The sequence below is a fragment of the Cuculus canorus genome, chromosome 17 (assembly GCF_017976375.1).
Source record: "Cuculus canorus isolate bCucCan1 chromosome 17, bCucCan1.pri, whole genome shotgun sequence".
Lineage (NCBI taxonomy): Eukaryota > Metazoa > Chordata > Aves > Cuculiformes > Cuculidae > Cuculus > Cuculus canorus.
In genome coordinates this window covers 14,063,727-14,085,917 of record NC_071417.1, presented here as the reverse complement: position 1 = coordinate 14,085,917, position 22,191 = coordinate 14,063,727, and the positions used below count along the sequence as shown (strand labels likewise).

Genomic DNA, 22,191 nt, shown 5'->3' with positions numbered 1-22,191 from the left:
ATTGCAGTCGTAATGTAAATCTGAACAGCTAAATTAGCTGAGTATCCCATTTGACACTGGCAGCCCAGCTTTTTAATGCTGTGGCAGTTGCTCACTTCCATAGGAAGCATGGAGGTTGGTAGAGGGAAAATGAGTTTATGCAAATTTTGACGAATAGTTCAGTTTAAGGAAGCGAATGGGAATTCAGAATGCTTGTAGAGTGGTTATTTCAGTAATAAGTGCATTAAGAGCACGCGGGCTACTGGAGCCATAACCACAGCTCTCTGAGGTGTCAGCTGAAATGTAGAGCTGGCTGGAGACGCTGTTCAGGATCTATAGTCTAAAATTTCACAGACATATTCAGAATATCAGTCTCGCTTCTACTCTTGCTTGGCAGTTGCTCCTTTTATATCTTAACGCTGTGATGCTTTGTACTTGGATTGACTCTGTTCACTTGGGTTGGTGGGTTGATAGGCAGTAAAGGATGTGTGTTTGTAGGAGCAAACTGGGATGCTTTAAACCCATTTTTCCTTGCTTACCCATTGGTGTCTCACATGTGCTGAGGTCTTACAAATGTCACTTGCCTTGTGCTGCCTCACAGGAGGAAACAAACTACTTGCTGCTATCTGTCACACATACTGTAGGCAGTGTTGTCTGTTTTGGGACAGGAGGCATTGTTGCTGAGTTTGAGACCACTCTTCAATAAACACAGCCGTAGCAATGCTTTAAGTGAATTATATTGCAGATAAAATAAGGAAAAAAATACTGCAATCCTCAAGCTATTTACATTAAGACTCCTCCAAGATGCATTTAACAGACATATTTAACTTCTGTTGCGTACAGTTGTGCTTTCGCAACTATGACATCTTCACATTGTAAAAGCATTTTATGATTGCTTTTCACAGTGCTACAGCGTGTGGTGTATGAGCACGTGTAAGTGTACAAAAGAAATGTATTTCTACCTTTTTGCTTTTTTATTTAATAGAAATGGCAGGATATTATCAAAGAAGTCAAATTTCTACAGCAGCTGAAGCACCCCAACACCATCGAGTACAAGGGCTGTTACCTGAAAGAGCATACGGCATGGGTGAGTGAGTGGTGTGGCGTTTAGAGGCCTTCGTGAGCAGCAAAGGTACGGTACAGCAATCTGATATTCAGTACATGCAGTGCCTTTACATGCAGCAGTATTCATCCCATGCTGCCTGTAGTCCCTTTCATCTGAAGAAGCTTCCAGGTGATTTAAAAAGAATAGGTATTCAGGACATTGGAACAAATCCCTGCCTCTCTGTGTTCATGCAAATTAAACGATTATGGACCATCCTCCATGGTATCTCCCACAAACCTCTTAGTGCCTAAACCCTCTTTACAGCACCGAACAGTGTCTTGACATTGCTGGAATGTTTAGAGCATTTTAGTTCATTCATCGCTTATTGCATTCTTGCAATTTAAGGTCTTATTTGCTTTGCTGTTTCTCAGCCATTCAAGTAGTGACTGTTAGTGGGGGTCTTTACCCTGTTATTTAAAAGCATGCTTTTCTCTTTCAGTTGGTTATGGAATACTGTTTAGGATCAGCTTCTGATTTGCTAGAGGGTAAGTTTTATATAGTCTTTGCTTTTCTTTTTGCTAGTGCCCCTTCTGAGTGCGGTGGGAGGCTGTTTTCTTACAGACTGGTGCTTTCTGACTGGTAGGGGCGGTCTGTCTGTACTACTCCATTCTGTATCTAGAATGCCTGTGTTTGTGATACCAAGGGAAAGCTGAGACTTTCCCAGCAGGCCAGCGCTACGTACAGTTGGCATGCACATTTATATGTCGTAAAACCAAAGTATAAATGTATATAGCTATGTTCCTGTAATTTGCCCCCTCTTGATGACTGAAGCAGACTGCCCGTTTTCTGAATATCCATAACAAAATCCTGCAGAGATCGCCTTTGTCCTCTTACAGTTTGTAGGGGTAGTTACAGATGATTTTATTGAAGAAGAGACTGATAGGATCTCAGAACTAGAACAACACCTGTAGAGAAATAGGGAATCTAAGCTGAAGTTTGCAAAAACTAGTACTCTTTGTGGGTTATTTCTTTGGTATCTAAGATACGGTTAGCCAAAGGCACATGCTGGCCATATTTAAGGGATTGATATTCCTCATTTTCCTGTATTGTTGGGGTAAAAAAGTGGGAGATTTTCCTTGCAAAGGACCAAATCAGTCTTTCAAATGCACTCAGACACTTCTGCTGGTGTTAACTGTTGGCCCTAGCAGAAATGTGAAGAAAAATGCAGTTTCTTATGATGTGGATGTGTGCCCAGGCTGTGCGTAGGCTCAGAGCTGCTGATGGCCATGGGAAACTAGTACAGTGAAGGTGATGTTCACCTCATAGCTGGCAAAATTGGTGGCGTTCCTTCTCTTTGGAAAGAGTTCCTCAGGAAAACATCTTATGTTTCTTTGTTGAATTGTTTTTTAGTTCACAAGAAGCCACTTCAGGAAGTGGAGATCGCTGCCATCACCCACGGTGCCTTGCAGGGGCTGGCCTACCTGCACTCTCACTGTAAGATTCACAGGTAAGGCTGGAGCTCAGAGCTGCTTACGTGTCCAACTTCCGCTTTCTGGAGTCTGAAGATTCCTTTGCTGTGTTTAAGCAACTTCGGTAAAGGTTATTCTACCCAAATTTTCTCTAATGGATGTGTCATTACTCCGAATACACGTGGATGTTGACTGACTGACAGGAAAGCATCACCCTAGATTTGCCAAATAAAGGGGAGCGGTGGAGCGAGGCTGTCTTTAGGACTAGGCATTGTGAGCATTTTTTACATGGGAGTAAGTAAAACTTCCTTATGCTTTCAGAAATCAGTTGATGACAGTGTCGAGGGTAAAACTACCATAGGAGAAATCAGAGCAGCCAGGCAAAGATTTTAGAACAAGCTGCTCGTGGATACCGGCTCCTAGATCTGTCTGTCTTAATGTCATGTTTTTCAGGAGTTTGGATATTTTTTCACTTACTTGTCAACAATGTATGTTCTCATTTTATGAGGGGTTTTTTTGCCTAATTTTGGGTACTACTGATATGTCAGCAACTTGTGAAATGGATGAGAACTAGATTAGTGCAATGGGAGTGGGGAGTCATCAGAATGAAACAACTTGAGACTAATTTACGGGGCTCAAAGCCTCTCTGTTGTCTACTGGCAAGTTGGAGGCAGAAAATTGGCGTATCCGAGGCTGAGACAGTGAGGGGCTTCTATGGAGACAAGGATTATTTGTCGTTTGTTAGAGTAACTCTTTGGGTTGTATCTACACGTGTTTATTAAATTGTGTTTAAATGAAATATTAATTTAAACAGGAATCCAAATTTATGAAATTAAAATAAGTTAATGTTTGAGCAGCCCTTTGCATGCATGCTCTATTTGCTCTGTGTGAACATCCCGTTCGCGTGCTTACCGCAGATCAAGAACAAAGCTGGTTATTTCTCCTTCACACTGTGAAACGTTACTTAGCTGTTGTGTTGTGTGCCGAGGGGGACTGTAGGGAAGGGTACTGCTGGAAGTATCGCGCAGGTCTTTCTGATCTCATCGGTGTTCTTCCAAGGGTTGTTCTGCCTTGTAACTTCTGGGGTGGGAAGGCAAGTCTTCTCCCTCAATGAAGAGGACCAAGAGGTTTCTAGTTTTCTGACAGATGTATTTTAAAAGGCGTGGCGAGAGTGTGCCATGGCCTGGCTTCCGTGCCGTGAGGAGCGCTCTGCTGATGAGCACAGCCACGGAACTGCTCACCCAGAGAGCAACGCCGTGCTCGCCTCTGCTGCCACAAGCTCTCATAGCACTGAGAGAAGTAAAGCAAGCGCTGAAGGAGAAGGGCTGGGAGCTGGGACAGCTGTGGCATCCCTGCCCCACAGTGAGGAAGGCAGAGAGGGTGACCTAGAATGGAGGGACATCTTGTGGAGATGCAGGACAAAGCAAGGCTCTGGGCTTGCCTCCAGAGCTCCCTGAGCAGCTCTGCTCTCATGTCCGTTCTCATGTCACACTATGGGATGATAAAGGGTGAGATTATTTTCTGTTTAATTGCAGGTACAACGCCAACCTAAGTAACCGATGTGTTTGCTGGTACTTAAGGCAGCCACTGAGTCCGCTGTGGATGGTTGGACAGTGAAAGTGGCAGTGGAGATGATCAAAAAGAGCACAGCCTATGCTGTCTCTCGTACTTTTGAGATGTGCATTCTTGCACATATCAAACATCTTTAGTGCTTGTCCTCCAGCAGAAGTGACAGACACGTAGACCCAAAACATGGTAACGCGTCAGGATGCATTTCTGAGTAGCACATGTGCGCAGAAATACTCCATAGCACTAGTTTTGAAGTAATACTATCTTGGGAATGGGGAATGGAAGTTCTGACTCCGGCTCTGCTGTTGGAATACTGTAAGCAAATTCCTGTCTCTGGCTCTCTATCCCAGCTTTGCCTGTCCTACATACTGTCCTGTGAAAACAAAGGCATCTCACCGGTGTTTGTATACTCTTCCTCTGCAGCAAATACAAGATAGTTTTGCTTCCCTTCCCATTTATCCAATTAGCTCGGTTTTCAGGGTCTCAGAGTATGAGCAACTTTTTTGGTTGGTGGTCTGCTACTGCTGACAGGTGGCTTTGGTGCTTAAGGACTTACAGTTGAGGACCAGATAAGGGAAGCTAATACTTTTCTTGATATGTTTTTTGTATAAAATACATTATATTTTCTGAAGGGGTGGCAAAGAGACATTCCAGACCACATGGCGTATACAGTCTGGCTAATAGTGATCTCTGACATCTACTCCATTTATGGTGAGGGTCTGTTTTGTGAAAACAAATAGCTTTGCCCATGTGAAGGCATCTGTGCCGTACCTAGTGTCAACCTTTCTCAGCATTTCAGGGACAGTTAATTTGAGATTGACCCATTTACTGCTGGAGTTTAGAAATTAATGGTGCCAAAGGTGTTGAATGTGTCTTGTGCCTTTTTTATTACAGTGGCTTCATTGTTGTTAACCTCCTAAATGTATGGATTATCTGAGAGATGTAGGAAAGATAAGATTTGAAAGATGGAAAAAACATGCCTGGTGTCGTTTAAGGTGTCACAGTGGGCTATTCGGATACATCTCTCCTGGATCTCAGTTTGGGGGCCCAGTCTTGCAAGCATGGCTCATCTCCTCTTCTCTTCCCTCACCCCTTGGCCTTTTTGGGTGCCATCAGATTTCCATTCCAAAAAAAACCCCACATATCTGATTTCTCTAGCTTTCCATAATAGTAGATTTGTAAGTATTCTCACGTTTTTCTTAATGTTTAATTGAGAAAAAGTTAGTGTTTGTAAATATTTTAAAGTTATTCTACTGTAACCACAAGTAGTTTTTTTTCTTTTGTTCTTTTAAAGGGATATTAAAGCTGGAAATATTCTTCTAACAGAACCGGGTCAAGTGAAACTAGCTGACTTTGGGTCTGCTTCTATAGTCTCTCCTGCCAATTCTTTTGTGGGAACGCCTTACTGGTGAGTAGATCCTGCAGTACTTCAGTCCCTTAATGAGGCGGCTTTTTTCCATTTCCAGCGTTTCACAATCTTTAAAGACTACCGGGCATAGAAACTTTATGAACCAAGCAGTTATCTTAAATTCCCCATGTCTGGCTTTTCAGGAAACGTGTTCTTTCTCAGTGCCCGTGAGTAGGGGTGGGCCGTGCAGCACTTCGAAATGGCACCAGCTAATGTCTCGGCTGTTGTAATGCCATTGACTTCAAAATTCTTGACACTTGCCATAAGTAACAGAACTAAGACAGCCACGTGGAGAAAGGGAATCCTGTTAATCTTGCCATGCAGCATGGAAGTCACACAGCTACTTAAATTCTGTTTTGAAGAAACTTGCTTAAGGGTCACTTGAGTTGCTTGGCATTCCTACCATAGTGGAGCAGCGTAGCTTTATGCTCCACTTATTTTGTGGCAGAGGCCCCTGGCATTGATGGGAGGTCGCCTATCGCCCATTCTCTGAACAAGTCCGTTTGGCAGGAAGCCTGCTTCATCTTTGAAGAGCAGAAGTGAAGAGACTGAATTTCATCAGGCTGGGCTCTCTGCTTCTTTCCCCCTGCACACATCCTTTTATCCTGGTCCACTGTATTTCCCCACTGTTCCAGATTTCCCTGTTCGTTTCATAGTTACGCTCACAGGCTGCATATATCTGCTGGAAAATTCTCCTGGTATGCCAAAGGAGAAGCCACCGTCTCTGGTGAGAGTGAAAGTGATGCCTTTAGGACTTTCCCAGCCCTTGCTGACTGCCTGCAGGTACAACACCTTTGAGATCGTGTGGGTCTCCCGTGTGCCAGCATGTTGCACTAACAGCAAAATGATCAGGTTGGCCTCTTCTTTCCTTTCCTTTCTTAAACTGCCTCTTGGAAGAGCTGCTAGTGCAGGCAAGCATCGTTTCATTTCAGCATGGCTTCACTCAGCCCCATGCTGGCTCTTTAGGTTCTGGTCTGCTGCTCTGCTGAAGATAACAAAGCCACCTCGTTTTAAGCTGTATGCTGGGAGTCACAATTAGTAAATGCTAACCTGCATGTTTTGCACTGTGGTTGGTAGGATGGCACCAGAGGTGATCCTTGCTATGGATGAGGGACAGTATGACGGAAAGGTGGATGTCTGGTCTCTTGGGATCACGTGTATTGAGTTAGGTGAGTAAATACTTGGCAGCGGAGATGAATAATTAACTCTCTGAAATATTTATTAGGAAGTCCTGAAAAAACAGTAGGTTCTTATTCCTCATAACTTGTTTTGATTTTGGTTTTTTTTTTTCTTTAAAAAGCCTGACTTGGAAAGCTCTGACAGTTAAGTTAAATGTTTTACTCACTGGCAAATCAAGAGCAAGGCAGTAATGCTGCTGTGCTTTAATGTTTATCTGGTGTGCTCAGTTAGTCCCTTAATAACTAGAGGATTCTAGTCTTGAGTAACAAGGAAATATGGTTTCTAGTCTGTATTTTTCAAGATGGGTTTTGAGAACGTATTCCAGCTGTTGTGTCAGGGGAACTAGTGTCCTAATAATTGTGTCAGAAAAAGACAACATTTAATTTTCAATTCTTCTTACTTCCCCACTCTCTGAAACTAAAATTTTCCATCTCAGCTGAAACTTTGTGACATGACTCAATGTGGACAGGTTCTTTACATGAGAAGAAAAGGATTTGCACTGCAAAGGGCAAATAATACGCATCCACACAACCTGAAGCAGATGTAGATGTGATAGCAGGTATACAAAACGGATGTGTGTGCTTCAAGTTTGAGTATTGGCATTGCATGTTCTGAGTATGTTATTTGCGAAGATGCTCTTGGTATGGATTATATTTAACAGCAGTACAACAAGAGCTTATTGTGAGGGCGAGTTCACTAAAAATGTTACTCGTGAATGTTTAATCAGCAGCAATACATATGAGATACTGAAGAGGGGGATGTAGAAATGGGAAGAACTGTTGACTCCGACATGGAGCTGTAATGGTGTAAATGTCTAGTAACCTCCAATGTTGTGTTTCATGTGCCAGCACTAATGCCTGCCTGACACAGTCTGTATGTTGATATAAAGAATACAAACAACAGAAGTTGTAGAATTCTGTTCTTCCACATGGCCGCTGATTTTTTGTGTGTGGAGTTCAGACTAGTTATGGCCTCTCAAGGAGGAAATCACAGTGGTAGAGTAGATATTATGCTGCCCTGTCTTGAGACTAGAAGGGCTAGGGAGCTTTTCAATCAAGAACATCAAGGCCGTACTACATAGCTCATGGGTTTGCTTCTTTTAATATTAACCTTTTGAGAAGTATTGAACTTTTCTAAAAACTTTGAGCTTTGCCTTTGCGTGATTCCATATGTGGACGTGGAGTCAGGTAGCACTGGGAGGAAATCTCTTGTTGAGCTCCACTTGGCTTTGCTTAATTATGTCTTAATTTCTTGTGTACCCCAAAGTAAGTGGTGTTTAGAGAAAAGAAAACATGGTCGTTTGCGTGCATGCTGCATGTTGAGGACAAGTGATTGCTCTGCGCTGACATGAACTCAAAAACCCTGGCATCACTGCCTGATTGGCATGAGTGACCTTAGATGGCGGTGAAAACAAGCCCTTCTCAGCTCCCGGGGGGGACCTGCTGCACTCCGGAACGGTTAGGAGGCTGATAGGCAGGTGTCCACTTGGAGTAAGGACCAGGAAGAATTTTAGTTACAGGGAGTGAACAGCACATCTGGCAAATGGATTTTTCAAACTGTCTTGCTTGCAAGTGACTGCCAGTGCCAAATCAAAGAGGCAGCCGCTTTTTTCCCTTAATACAGATGCTACTGCAGTGCATCAGAGATCTGTAGGGGTCAATACATGCATTTCCTAGCCCTGAGTGTATGTCTAAGCTCAGCTTCTGCTGATTTTGCCACAGCAGCTCAGGTGTGAAATGTTGTAGTTAGGGTAAAATTTACTAGAACATTTTCCTTATAGTTTGTGTCCTATTCTCTCTGGTTTTCATGATCCCTTCTTCAGGTGAATAACAACTTTCCTTGAGTGGTTGTCTTGGTCTGACCTAGAATATTGAAATAATTAGCTTAAATATGGTGAGGACAGTAATGAGCTATTGATTTAGCAGTGATACTCTGCTCATATTTCCATGTCTTTCTCCTTTTCTTTCCAGACTGCCTTATCACACCTTTCTCTTCTCTTTCTAGCTGAAAGGAAGCCTCCGCTTTTCAACATGAATGCAATGAGTGCCTTATATCACATAGCCCAGAATGATTCCCCTACGTTACAGTCAAATGAATGGTAAGAGAGCTATTAACAGATCTTTTTTTTTTCCCTCCCCCCCAAAAATGCTCTGCGACTCTCTCTGCATGGTTAAAGTCTGACAAGAAAAGTGTTTGTTGCCGCGTAGTGATTTGACTGCGCTCTCCAATAATGCTGCTGTGTAGGCAGGCTCAATTTTGACCTTCTGTCACTTTGGCTGTGCTACAATCTAAATGTGTGGAGGTGTTAATTACAGGGCTGTAGATGCTGTAGGAATTAAAATATTCTTAGATGCATTAAGCCAGCCCTAGCTCAGCATCAGCAAAGTTTCCAGCTGCAAAAGATCCCCAACAGAAGAATTGTTAGCATGATAGTGCAGCTGAAATGTGGAGAAGGGGAGAGGAGAGGTACGTGGAATATAGAGGTAGTGGGGTGTGTTTTCAGTGAGTGACTTCAAAACTCATCAGAGCTCTGTGGCCAGTAAATACTCCCCGTGCTACAGGCTTGTTCCAGAAGCTGAGCTTTGGTACAGAAGTGCTTTGTTATTCTATGGGATCAAAGGGGTTACCCTGTGTCCTGCTCTCTGTGCCCAAGTCAAGGTTTTTCTTTTGCTTTGCCCTAATAAGTTTGTGTATATTCCACATCCTAAGGTGCTTTTTCATTTAGAACTTTATTTTTTTTTCATTTACAGGTCTGACTCCTTTAGGGGATTTGTTGATTACTGCTTACAGAAAATACCTCAGGAAAGGCCATCATCAACAGATCTATTACGGGTAATGTTTCAAATCTTTTCCAGAAACTGAGGGAAAAAACTCTTTGTCTAACAAAATAATTGTAAAGATGGTAAGAAAATATTTGTCCTTTGGAAAAAAAATTGTTGGCTTCGCTCTCATCTGAATCAATGAAGTTTTGGGGTGTACTGAAGAGTAATTTAGGCTGTTTAACTTTGTTTCCTGACACTCCCTGTGATGTCAGTCACAATTATCTATAATGTGATGCTTGAGAGTCGAACTAGTAGAGAAAAAGAGAGGTAGACTGTGTGGTAAAACAGTTGCATGTGTGAGTGCAGAGCACCCTGATCCTCTTGCAGCCCAGAGCTCTGCAGAGGTTGCTTTTGTGTTAGAGAACTCGCGAACCTCTCGGGACAGTAGTGTGAGTAGCAGGTTTTTAAGCTGAGGGAAGGACCTGTCATCAGGACGAGGATAGAATATTTAATATTGATTTTTATTTTTGTAATTTTTTTTTTCCCAAAATAATGCTGTATATACTCTAACTGGAGGTATTATCAAGGCCAAGGAGGTCTGGAGCTGCTTTAGTTAATCTGTGCTGCAGAAGTGAATTCCAACCAATAGTTCTTTGTGTAGGTAAGACTTAGGAGTGTGTTTTCTGCGGCTTGGAAGAAGGAATTTTCAGCAGGCTCACTGCCACCCTGTGCTGTCAGTAGGATGCTCTGAGTTGTGACCGTGCTGCACTGGATGGTCTCTGAAAGAGAGGCAGGAATAAGGGAGGACGCTGGAGGCAACCCTGTTCGCCCTCTAAATAGGGGCAGGAGGAGTGGGGAAACTATAACTGTGTGGCTTGTGTGAAAGTGAAGACCTTTTTGGAGCAGTTACATGGTTTTGTGTAAATAATGTAACTGTTAACTTGCTGGTGCTCTCTTTTTTTTCCTCTGCTTACCTTCTCCAGTAAAGAAAAAACAGTGTTATGTTTCTGTTCTGTAACAGGCAATACTTGTTACCAAGTTTATTGGCAATTTCAGTAAGATTTAAGGCTTGTAATTTGTTACAGGTTTTCCCTGTGGAAGAGGCAGAAAATCTAAAAAGCCATTTTAAATGCTACTCAAAATCTAGACTTACCGAGTCTTCCTAAGGTGCATTGACAATAACGAATCTTTTGCCGAGCTAGTACCAGCTAGCCCACTGGCTCAGGGGCTCCAAGCCCCATCCAACCTGGCCTGGAACCCCTCCAGGGATGGGGCAGCCACCGCTTCCCTGGGCAACCTGGGCCAGGGCCTCCCCACCCTTATGGTGAAGAAATTCTTCCTTATGTAAAAGACGAAATTCTTCCTTACGTATATTATATATTCGTGTGTCACACTTAGTTGTTAAGTTAAAAGTAGCACTAAGAAGATAGGCCTAGGATAACCTCTTCCCCTAATCAAACCACCAAACCCAAAAGTTGTTTATATCCCCTTAACAGTTTCAATACTGAACCAAATTAATTGCAACTCATTTTGGAAATAACTGCTTTGGTTTGGAATATACTTTGTACAGGTTCATAAATGCCAAAAGGGTGTAGGAGGGGGACCACTGCTGGGAGTGGTGTGTGCCAAGGTTTGTCAAAGTTTTGTCAGTGAATCATAAATCGGTTCCAGTTTATTAAATCCTCAAGTTTCACTTTACCTGAGAAGCATAGGATCTGCTTATAACTCCAAGGGCTTTGTGTTTGGGGAATTCTGGAGCAGCCTTCAGTTAGAAGGTAGAGATGTGTGAAATCCTGTCCAGCCCCTTTTCCATCAGGCTTTTTTTTTTTTTTTTCTTTTGAGTATTTCCTTTCTTTAAAATTGATTATTGGCCCTGCTACTCCTGCGATTGCCGTGCATAGCTGCTGGTGAGAATTGCATGGCATGCTGCTCTTCCACAACAGGTAAACAGGACTCAGTTTTTCCTTAAACCTCGAGCAGAGGAATTGCTGGCTCCAGCGGGTGTTCTGCTTAATTTCCACAGCAGGTTCGATTGCTGCTCTGTGTCTACCTGGCAGCCTTTTCACGCTGATTTTTGTTCTAAGGCTACCATTCAGCCTTTGTTTTATGGCTTCTCTCGTTGCTCTTTCAGCTCAGTGAAATGCATTTTCATGGATGTTTCTGAGCCTCTTGGTTCTTGAAGACAGAAATCGAAACCCTGCACTGTGCTGAACAGCTATCTTTGTGCTCGCTTCTGGCCTTGCTTTAAGCCTGGGCCGTGTAGAATATTTAACCCTCATGCCTTCGCTCTCCAGGTAAAGGCAGATGAACGAGCTTGTTTGTACTCTCTCTTCAGCGCTTGTTTTTTTCCCTGCAGTACATCCGTTCTGTGGCACACAACCGGCGTTTTGTTCTCTGGTTCTGCTTGCAGCTCCCTGACAATCCTTTGACCAGCTAATAGGTTTATGTTGTGGGTTTCAGAATGATTCATTCATGTGGATTGGCAGCCTTTACTGCTCTCTAGGAACAGTGTAAGTTCATCGAGGGATAGAATTTCCTGAGTACCTTGGGTTGGAGTCTGTACAAACGATTGGAGCCAAGATCTTCCTCTTAAAACACGGACATTCCGTCCTTTTCAGAAGAGTGCCCTAGGTGTTCCCTTCTGCAGCAGCTCCCCCTAAAGCTTGTTAGACTATGACGTTGAAGAGCTTTTTGGCTTTTAAGGGTTTTTCACTTGTGTTTGGTAAACAGGGATGGACAAGGGTTTTTGTGGACACGTTTTCTTAGCGAACTGAATTTTAAACGAGATATTTGAGAATGAATTCAGTTTCCTTTCAGTATCCCAGATGAAAACAGTCAAATGACTATAATGATATTGAAATGCAGTTGAAGTAAAAACTAAAAAATAAATAAAAACAACAAACCCCCCAAACTATCTCACTAATATTTTTCACTTCTAAAATGAAAAGCAATTATAAAATTTTTTGGTTTCCCTATTTTTCTCAGCTTGCATGACATTCCCAGGAGACTTGAGTAGGTAGTCACTCTTCCAGCCAATTTTGAACATGCTTTTAGATAAACCTGTTCCTCTCTCTGAGTCCATTTTGGTTTTATTGTTTGCTTGTTTGTTTTTCTTCTTGCGATTTGGAGAAAGTAGGCAGAGTATGTCCTTTCAGCCATCATTTCTAAGAGTTGCACAGTACCTGGCAGAGGGGTGTCTACATCTTTTGTGTGCAATTTATACAATGAGGTAATGGAAGTGAGCAGCCAGAATTGGATTCTCGTTATGCAAGAGCCTTTTGCTTCTGCCCTACAGTTTCCACTTGGTTGCTTACTGATATTTGAGTAGTGCCTGGGTAGGAAGCGCATAGTCTTTCCAGTGAAATGAATATTTGCACTGCTAAAGAATACGCATAAACAAGTAGACACTGGACATGGAGCATGGATTCAAGCTCAGGATCATTGTTCCAAATACGTTACTGCTTTCTAAATATTATCTACAACTAGATGAAAATGGTCACCTTTTTTTCTAGTCATAGCTAAGCTGCAGATTGTTGCTGTTTACAGATTAAAAAATGGTGGTTGTCTGCATCGAGGAGCAGAAATGGTTAATTTTACTTCTGTGTGAGATGATGTTTGGAACTTTTAGCTGCAATTCAAAACTAAACACCATCACTACTAGCAAAAAATGGATAATGAAGTGACCAGCCATCCCCATTAGCGAAACTCAAATGCACAACAGTTTGAATTCAATTACAAACAAGAAATAAGCCTGTGGCATGTACTTGTCCATGTTTGTTTACAAATCATTAAAACAAGATCAGCTCTTCCTGTCAACTTTTTTTGTATGCAAGTCTCCTGTTGGAAGGAGGGTTGGGTTTCTTCTGTTGGTCACTCCGGCTCCATGGCTGTGTTAGTTCTTGAGGAATGGCAGCACGTCTAGGGAAGAGATGCTTTTCCTTATCCTATGGAACCCTGAGCTTCCCAGGTGTGGAGTCACGAGGCCAAGGCAGCAGATGTGACCCTGAGAGCTTCTCTGCAGAAGTGTTTCACTTCAGACAGAAAATGAATCAGGGCTAAAGAGAGCTTGCGAGGAGTCCGGCTGGGGTCTCTCCTTTCCACCTGCTGCTCCGCTTCTCCTGCTGCTGAAGTGCCTGTGCTCACGCGTACACCACTTTTGAGTGGCAAAGTGATTTTGCCTGACTTCTCCGAGTTCCGTGCTTAAGCAGATCTTCTGCTCCTGAACAAAACATTTTGCAACCCGCGCTTCAGTACTCACAGAGTGTAGCACAGTCAGTTTGGGTATTTGACACAGCGATGAGCACAGTCGGTGTATTCAGTGTCGAGGGTGAATGGAGTCGTTCATAATGGGTATTGCTAATTGTTGAATCTGGACAGCCCAATTACTGAATATAAACTGTCATTTCAGGTGTCTCAGGAAAGTCACCGTGTCCTTGTTTTTACATCAAACATACTCGGGTTATGTCTGAAACTGTGGTTTATTTCCTTCAATTCAGCACGATTTTGTTCGCCGAGACCGACCACCAAGGGTACTAATAGACCTCATACAAAGGACAAAAGATGCAGTACGTGAATTGGATAACCTGCAGTACCGGAAAATGAAGAAAATCCTTTTCCAAGAGACACGGAATGGCCCACTGACCGAGTCTCAAGAAGAGGAGGAGGTACTTTTATTTTGTTACCTCATTTGCACTGTTACAAATAATTTTAGGGTGAGCTGTTGGTGTTCTTAGGGGGCAGACCAAGCACAGCCTAGGTGAGGATACAACCCCCGTCGTTGGAGTATTGTCAGCAGAGGTGCACAGTGGGGTATTGAGTGACAGTAGCCTTTACTCACTCTTAGTTATGCATTTATTGGCAACTTTAAACCTCGACATTTTCTCAAGTACTGGCCTTTCTTCTGAAGGCTTTTAAGGAAGAAACTCTTGGAAGGAAATTCTCTGTGAGAGAAAGTAGCTTAGAGCCTGTGTGGAAGGGTCTGTTGACAGCCCAAGCTTTTCAGTCTCAGAAGCACAGTCAAGACCGCTTGAGTAATGTTAATATTTTTTCAATTACGATAACTTTTTTGTAAAGTAATTGGCCAATCATGAGCTGAAAATCAGAAATCACCAAATTAGTAAGACTTATTTCTCAAATTCTTTAGTAGTAAAGAAGAAAAGATTAAAGACAGACAATTCAGTTTCAGTTTAAATCTTACAATAAACAGCTCATTAATCAGTGTATGATAGCTGATGCTGGCTGTGGCTTAGAGAAGGAAACCAGTCATTTTCCAATTGATGAGATTACATGGAAACTAATGTAATTTGGTAAAGGCACATTGGATAAATAAATTCATGACTGATCCTCAACAAAAAAATAGATGAGCGAGTTGATGGTTGTATTCCTTTTTGCTGTGGTACAGCAAGATAATATGCAGCGAGATGACCAAGCTCAGTGTATATTCTGGGACTTGGTTTTGAGGTTTGTGTATGTCAAATGTTCCTTTAAGGCTGAACTAGAGCTCGGGTTTACTAAACGAGCGAGCCTGGGCATCAGGGAGGAGAGCATAAGGAAAGGGGATGGCGCTTAGCACTGCCCTTCACGCTGAAGGAGTTGCACAAAAGGAGCAAGAACAGCAACCGCTGTAGTTAAACTATGAGGTGCTTCTGTTCTAACCCTCCAGTGAGCCAAATTCTAAACCTCGAGCTTAGTCGTTGGGGTGTGTAGGTCAGGGATTTGTCAGATTTTTGCACTGAAGCCTTCAAGCTTTGTCTGTCTGTGTGAAAAGTTGTTACGAGGGTGACAGGGTGGGAAAGCGCAAAGGAGTGCGTTTCCCACCTGACCATTCAGCAGATCCAAGTTCAACAGTTAAGTGGGATAGACATGGTAGTAGTTGACTCCAAGATGTATCTTCTGTCCCCACCTCTAAAAAGGGGGGAAGAGAAGAGATTGTATCTCTAGGAATTAACACTCTAACGAAGCTCACACTCTGCATGTGCACAGCATGCTCTTCACTGCCTTTTACCACAGCTCGTGTACCACTCAAGAAGGTTGCATTGCTCGTGTGCATCGCTAACTTGACAGTGGAAAGAAAACATAGCACTTGCTTCAGTTACTACTTAACTGGTTAACAGAAGCTGCTCAATTGTAAAGCCACAAGGCAGTTCCTTTACCCACCTTAAACTTTCCATAGTGGAAAAGGAGCGTTACAAACCTTGATCCCTCAAAATACTTCTGATGTTTTCCTCGAAGCTCTTGCAAGAAAGTTAAGGTCATTTGAAAAGTATTCAAGTCAGGAAGCCAGTGTTAACATTGCATATGCAGTCTCATCTCTAGCCTTTGTGCATATGCATTCATTAATTACATAGCCATATCCCCATCTCAGATGCTTAATTATGTCTTTTTTTTTTCTGCAACTTTATATAAGCATCCTGGAAGTATTTTCATCCTCATGTACATATATTTTACTATGTAAAATAGCATTGGTTTGTCTTTTGGATTTTAACTGCTCTTACACAGGCTCTGAATGATCTGCTGATTGCTTAAAAAATAATCACACAATCAAATACAAATCTGTTAAGTCTGTCAGTTTTATCTTTCTGTCCTTTTCCAACAAAATGAGGACCCTGTTCATTGATTTGTGGTGTAATTCTCCCCCAAGCTCACTTTGGAGGCCAGGGCAAACTGGGTGCTGGAGCAAGCCATTCCTTTTGGTGAATCAAAGCTACTTCAGACCAGGAGCTGCAGGATGTTTGGAGTTCTCGGTCCTTGCTGTGAACTCTTTGCGAGCCGCTTCAGTGCCGCTACTTAATTACAAAGGACTCCATAAAGTCTTGAATCCAATCCAGATTAAGCGCATGCTCTGGCATTACTGTGCTTGTGTGAGTATGCAACAAGAAAAAGGGCTGCTAACTTTGAATGTCTGCAGAGTCAAAAATACGCCCTACGCGAGGAGTATTTATTTACATGTGTCTGAGTAGGTTACAATGATTTTAATCATTGTAATAACGCAGGCTCTTCTCAGTCAGCTGCTTAAAGGTGAGTGAGGGATTTATCTTGGCTTAAAACACAAGGTGGTAAGGGATTTTAGCTTGATAGAATGTAACTGCTGACTGCTTGGGACAGGGAGGTTAAAACCTTGACACCTGTTAAGCACCGTGTGATATTTATCAAATAATAATCAAATGCGGGCATTGCCTTACGTGTTTTCTGATTCACAAAATGTGTTATAGCATGCCCTGACTTGGAACACTGTTTTAATCCAAACTTAGATCTCTCCTTTTAATGATGGGACTCCTTCCAGCAGCCATCCAGGATTCCTGTCTGTCTCCTGTTCAAGCCTAGAGCTGTGACCAGACTTACTGATCTGTGGAAAATGGCTTTGCAGTCTGATGTAGGAAGATTGCAGGGGAAAAGGCAAAAGCTAACTGCCCCATATAGAGCATTTCATAACCCAAGCAGCCTTGAGAAATGTAGTTGCCAAAGTAATGAGCAAAGAACCTCTAACTCTGCAGAGCTGCCTTTAAAACAAACTTTAGGCGCTGCAGGCACGTGCTAGGCAGGGAATCTCCTGCAGAACTTGTAACGGATGCCCCTTGTTTTATAGGACAGTGAGCATGGATCAAACCTGAGTAGGAAGATGGACAGTCTGGGCAGCAACCATTCCATCCCAAGTATGTCTGTGAGCACAGGCAGTCAGAGCAGCAGTGTGAGCAGCATGCAGGAGGTCCTGGATGAGAGCAGCCCTGAACTGGTCATGATGCATAGTGACGAGAGCACAATTAATTCCACTTCCTCCGTTGTTCATAAGAAGGTATGTTCTGTGGTGCTCTCCATAGCTTCCCGCAGTCCCTGCTATTGCTCGCGCTGGCTCACCTGCGCAGGGTCCGATCAGTGTGCTGTGATCTTGTGCTGAGCCATCTGCTGAGAGCAGGAGCTGGTGCCAGGCTTGTCAGAATCAAGTTCTGTGTTTTTTCTTTACAAGCTAAACTGCATTTAAACAACCTCTGAAAATAAAAACAGGCCGCTCGTGAAAGGCAGCGCTGTCAGTGTCGAGGCAGGGTTCACGCAGACTGACTGCATGCCTCCTTCCCCAGTCCCGCATGTGCACTTCTCCATCTCTGCTTGTAACATCAGTCTGTGTTTCCTTGTGAATGATTGTGCTGTGTTATGTTGTATGGTGAGAAGTGTCGTAGCAGCTAAGCTAACCGTTTACCAGTCACAGTGTGCGATTTAAAATCTGCTTGCACTTGGATTTCCCTCATGAGAAGTGGAAGTGTGCAGAACTTTGGACCCTTACCACGAGGTATGTTTTGAGTCAAGTTCCACTCAATGCTTTTCTGCTCTTTTGCTGCATGTTGTGATCTGTTTCCTTTTGTTTTCTTAGTGCTAGATATCAAACTAAGGTTGTCTAGCTGTGAGGCGGCATCTAATCTAAGGTTGTTTGGCTAAAATAGTTCTGGCTTGGCCGTAGCAGTGCCACTTGCTAGCGGGCAGTAAAATGTAGGTTGTTCCTGTGATTGCATTTGTGACGAGCTTCAAAGTGTATGTATGCTTCTTGCCAAAGGAGATAAAACATTACAGCAGCATGAAAAGTGTGAATTTGTAAGGTTTGTAAGGTTACAGTAAAGCCTGGTTTTAACTAACTAAATATTTGTAAGCAATTTTTCCTCCTAAACATAGTGTTTGGGTAATTCAGTGTTGGAGTGCTTGGAAAAGGAGGGTATCAAAAAATTTGGTCTTCAACAAAAGATTGCCTTACGTGTTTAACAGTACTGGCAGATGAGTTGCATAGGTTTCAGGGGTTTACATTTTTCCGTGTTTACATGACTCCGTGTGGAAGTTTATCTGGTTTGAAAAACAAGGTCTTTTGCACACTTGAAACTGAAGTATTGTAAAAAAAAAAATCAGCTGTAGACCACTTAGCATGGGTGTTTTAAGGTAATTTTGGAAGCACAAAACCCAGGTCTGCACTGATGGTCTGTACAGAATAGTTAACAATTGGCTGTGATGGCTGATATTTGAAGGGGAGTAGAAACCCTCTCAACTGGCAAATGTTACCCTCTGCTGTGTGTACACATAAGGCAAATTCAGACTGCGCATAGCTGGGCATATTCCAGTCTGCAAATGTATTATTTTACTTTAGTACATGTAAATTTTTATTCTCTGTTAGTTTTGGGAATGCAGTTGTCAATGGAACACTTCTTCTTGTGTATTTTATGCATATATTAATACATATGGAAATACTAAAATTGGAACAAGACCCTTCAGGGGGGTTATATACGCTGATGTCCTACTCTGTTTTCAAGTTCTCTGTTCTGAAAATACTTCAGTTTGTCTTTGTCCTTGCTTTAACTGTGTTTCTGTAAATGGGGGTGAAGCTGATTCACACAACTTGGTTTTGTTCTGGCAGGTGAGAAGTGTAGGGGGTGCCGAGTTTGGTAGCACTCTGGAGCCTGGCCACGAGCGAAATGGAATCGGCTTTAAATTAAGCTTTTGGTTTTGCATTTAATCAGCCTTTAAAGGCTAAAAAGAAAATATGGATGAATGTAATTATACACCTGTCTCTGTTGTGTGGGCACAGGGTGGCATACAGGATTATTTTGACATGGGTCAAAGTGTTGTGTAAAATTATGGTATTCCACAAACGTGTTAATTAACAGGCTGTGGTTGTACCTGGCTGTGTAAAGTGGCCAAGATGACTGTTGGTATTTTCTAAGAGCCTTTAGATTTCTTTGGGCCACAGTCCCAGAACGTATTGTGCAGTTTTAAAACGGTAGAATGGAAGAGTCTGTGGTCGTCTGTAAAATACAGTTCCCAGTTGGATACTGGTCTCTTCTCCCAAGTAAAAAGTGACAGAACGAGAGGAAATGGCCTCAAGTTGTGCCACGGGAGGCTTAGATTGGATATTATGAAAGATTTCTTTATCTAAATGATTGTCAAGCATTGGAATAGGCTGCCCAGGGAAGTGATGGAATCGCCATCCTTGGAGGTGTTCAAAAGACGTGTAGATGTAGTGCTAAGAGACGTAGTTTAGTGGCAGAGTTGGCAGTGTTAGGTTTATAGTTGGACTTAATGATCTTAAAAGTCTTTTCTTATCTAAATGGTTCTGCCACGGTATGATCAGTGTAAAAGTTCTGCTTTCCCAGCATCAGTCCTTTGAAGACAGTTAACGTAACTGTGCTTTTCCATCTGAGGTCATCTTACCTATGGATACACATTCTCACGTCCATCTCCTGGTGGGAGTTAATTCAGTTCCTCAGCTGCACAGGCTGAGAACTGAGGGGTGAATGGTGCCTCTAATGCAAACCCAACGCTAGCAGAGAGTGGGGGAAAAAAAAAGGCAAAATGAGGCAGGGAGTTGAACTCCAAGTACACTGTCTTTCAGAGACACAGAACCCAGGTTTTAAAAGCAGGTGAGTATCAGTTTATCTTAAAATGAGGATGAAGATTTTGGCTCCCTAAGAATATAGGCATCATTTGATACATCGTAGGTAGTTTGTCATCTGCTTTGCTCAGCTGCTGGTGTATGTCAGTGTGTGTACAGGTGGCTTCCCAGAAATATCGTTTTGTGGTCCTAAATTAATATGCCAAGTGGTAGGACTGAGAATGCTCCCACATGGTGGTATTTTATTTCCATGAAACTTCATAATATTAAAAAGGTTGTTCCCTTTTAATCTAAACAGAAAGCCAGTACGGTGTTGTTTTGTTTGACTGCTACACAGAGGTATTGCTATTAATTCAACCTTAAAATCATTGAATGTGAAACTTGGGCAATAAACACGTCGGGGAGGTCTTCTGATTAAAACCTGGTTTATAACAGGAGGATGCAAAGAGTACGCTCATAGTTGATGATCACAAATTCTTGCCCAATGCCTACAATAAAAACGTATTTCTGTAATAACTATTGCAACTGGAGTGACTTTCCAAATCCTTTAAAGGAGCCTGTTCATGTCGCCTCTCACTGTTGTGATTGATATTCAGCACTCACGCTGAATCCTGAGGATGGAGAGCGCTCTGGCATGGCGTGAGAATCGGAGAATTACAGAGTCATTAATGTCAGAAAAGACCTCCAAGATCAAGTCTGTCAGCTCAGCCCCACCGTGCCTACAAAAACATGTCCCGAAGTGCCACATATATGGGTTTTTTAACCCCTCCAGGGATGGTGACTCCACCCCTGCCCTGGGCAGCCTCTGCCCAGGCCGTCACCACTCTCTTAGTAAAGAAATTTTTCCTAATCACCAATCTAAACCTCCCCTGACAGAACTTGAGTTACAGCTGGGGCAAAGCTGACTGTGTTTTCCTATGTATCAAGATTTATGATTCATACATGAAAAATATGTTGTTTTTATGAGGTGGAAAGGATGTTTAGGTAATGACGTACTGCGTTTTGGCTTTCACGTACCAGCAGTGTAGACCCCTCGTGTACCCTCTGGAATTGTGTCAAACAGGTTGGTGGCATGAAGCCTTTTCTTGGAAGACTCTTGATACTTAAACCTCTGTGTAGATGCTCAAAGCATTCAGTGCAGTGTATTAAAATGAACAATGGCGCAGTATTGTCTCCCTTGCTCTTTAAATTCTTAGAAGGGAAGGATCTACTGCAATTCTATTAAAATCCTTACTGTGGGTCAGAAATTGGCTTTCCTATTTGTCTGGGAGACTGGCAGCCCTTTCCAGTTAGTGAAGCTTCTTGTGGAGACAGTGGTTGTAGAGGTGTGCGTAACTAAATCCGCAGTGTGCAAGTGAGTCTTCCTTCTGAGGTGAAAGTTTGGACGTTTCAGCTTCAGGCTAGTGCGGTGTGGTCAAGGTTTGCAGTTGGGAGGTGTGTTGGTTTCTGGATCAGCTGCTGGAGAGCTTTGTTCATTAATTCTTGTGTCTGATGCTTTGTCAGTGCAGGGGTTGTTTCAGCCATACGACAATGTTATATACTAAAAAAAAATGTAAATATCAAATGCAGTTTATAGCTCTGTCTGCCCAGTTTTGCTGTGATTAAAATCTGAGGCAAAATTCCCATTGATTTTTATGTAGGAAAAAAACCCCAACTCCTATCTATAATAACTACTGGATTGTTTCCTGTCTGCTGCTTCAGCTTGCTTGTTCCAGCTCTCTTCTGAGCAGGTATTCTGTCTACCCCACAAGGTCTGTGGCAGCAACGTGTTTGTGTGGGCTTTTCTTGGAACAAGCTGCATCTTTTTCTAAAACAAAACAAAAAACCGTCAATGCAGTGAAGTGTTATCAGTAAGGGATGGAGTAGGAATATCTTGAACATGAAATGAAAGTACCGTTGGCAGTGTGCTATTAGCATTGCTCTTAAAAATGGGTGTTAAGCAGATACTCCTGAAACTGTTGTGCTGATGTTGGGGGCAGGGGGTGATTCAATTAGGAGGATGAAGAGACAGTGTTGTGTGGTAGAGCTGACATGGACTCCAGAGAGCAAAATTTAGGTTCCTGCTCTGTACGGTGACCTCGGGCAAGACTCATCGTTTTGAGAGGAATCCATGAGCCTCGTAAGATGCTCCAAGGAGACACCAGTGGTAGCCATTGAGATACCCAGCTGGAACCCACTTGAATCAACTTGTGTCTGAACAGATGTTCTGACTGCTTCCCTGTGTTTCTGTTTATCCAGAGATTAACTCCCACAAGGACAATTTTTTTTAGGTTATTCATTAATCCATAATATATGTAGGAGTACTGCCTTTTGTTTTCGTTCATTGGTTTTGAGAGACTATCTGTAGTGTCTCTTAAGTAACTGGAACCTCCACCAGCTCTCTGACCAGGTAATACCGTAGAAATATTTGATAG

General features: G+C 42.6%; 1 protein-coding gene across 3 annotated transcripts in view; it reads left to right on the top strand.

Annotated features, from left to right (window-relative positions):
- Nucleotides 1–22,191, top strand: part of TAOK3 (TAO kinase 3) — an 82,210-nt gene that overhangs the window by 40,375 nt on the left and 19,644 nt on the right. The window contains exons 6-14 of one of the 3 annotated variants that reach the window (XM_054082666.1): nt 965–1,066; nt 1,524–1,569; nt 2,435–2,531; nt 5,357–5,470; nt 6,548–6,639; nt 8,654–8,747; nt 9,400–9,481; nt 13,908–14,075; nt 16,997–17,203. In XM_054082666.1, coding sequence (XP_053938641.1) covers nt 965–1,066; nt 1,524–1,569; nt 2,435–2,531; nt 5,357–5,470; nt 6,548–6,639; nt 8,654–8,747; nt 9,400–9,481; nt 13,908–14,075; nt 16,997–17,203 — 1,002 coding nt within the window. Of the gene's footprint in view, nt 1–964; nt 1,067–1,523; nt 1,570–2,434; nt 2,532–5,356; nt 5,471–6,547; nt 6,640–7,188; nt 7,209–8,653; nt 8,748–9,399; nt 9,482–13,907; nt 14,076–16,996; nt 17,204–22,191 lie in introns of those variants that run through there. The other 2 variants (XM_054082667.1, XM_054082668.1) reach the window with 2 other exon arrangements.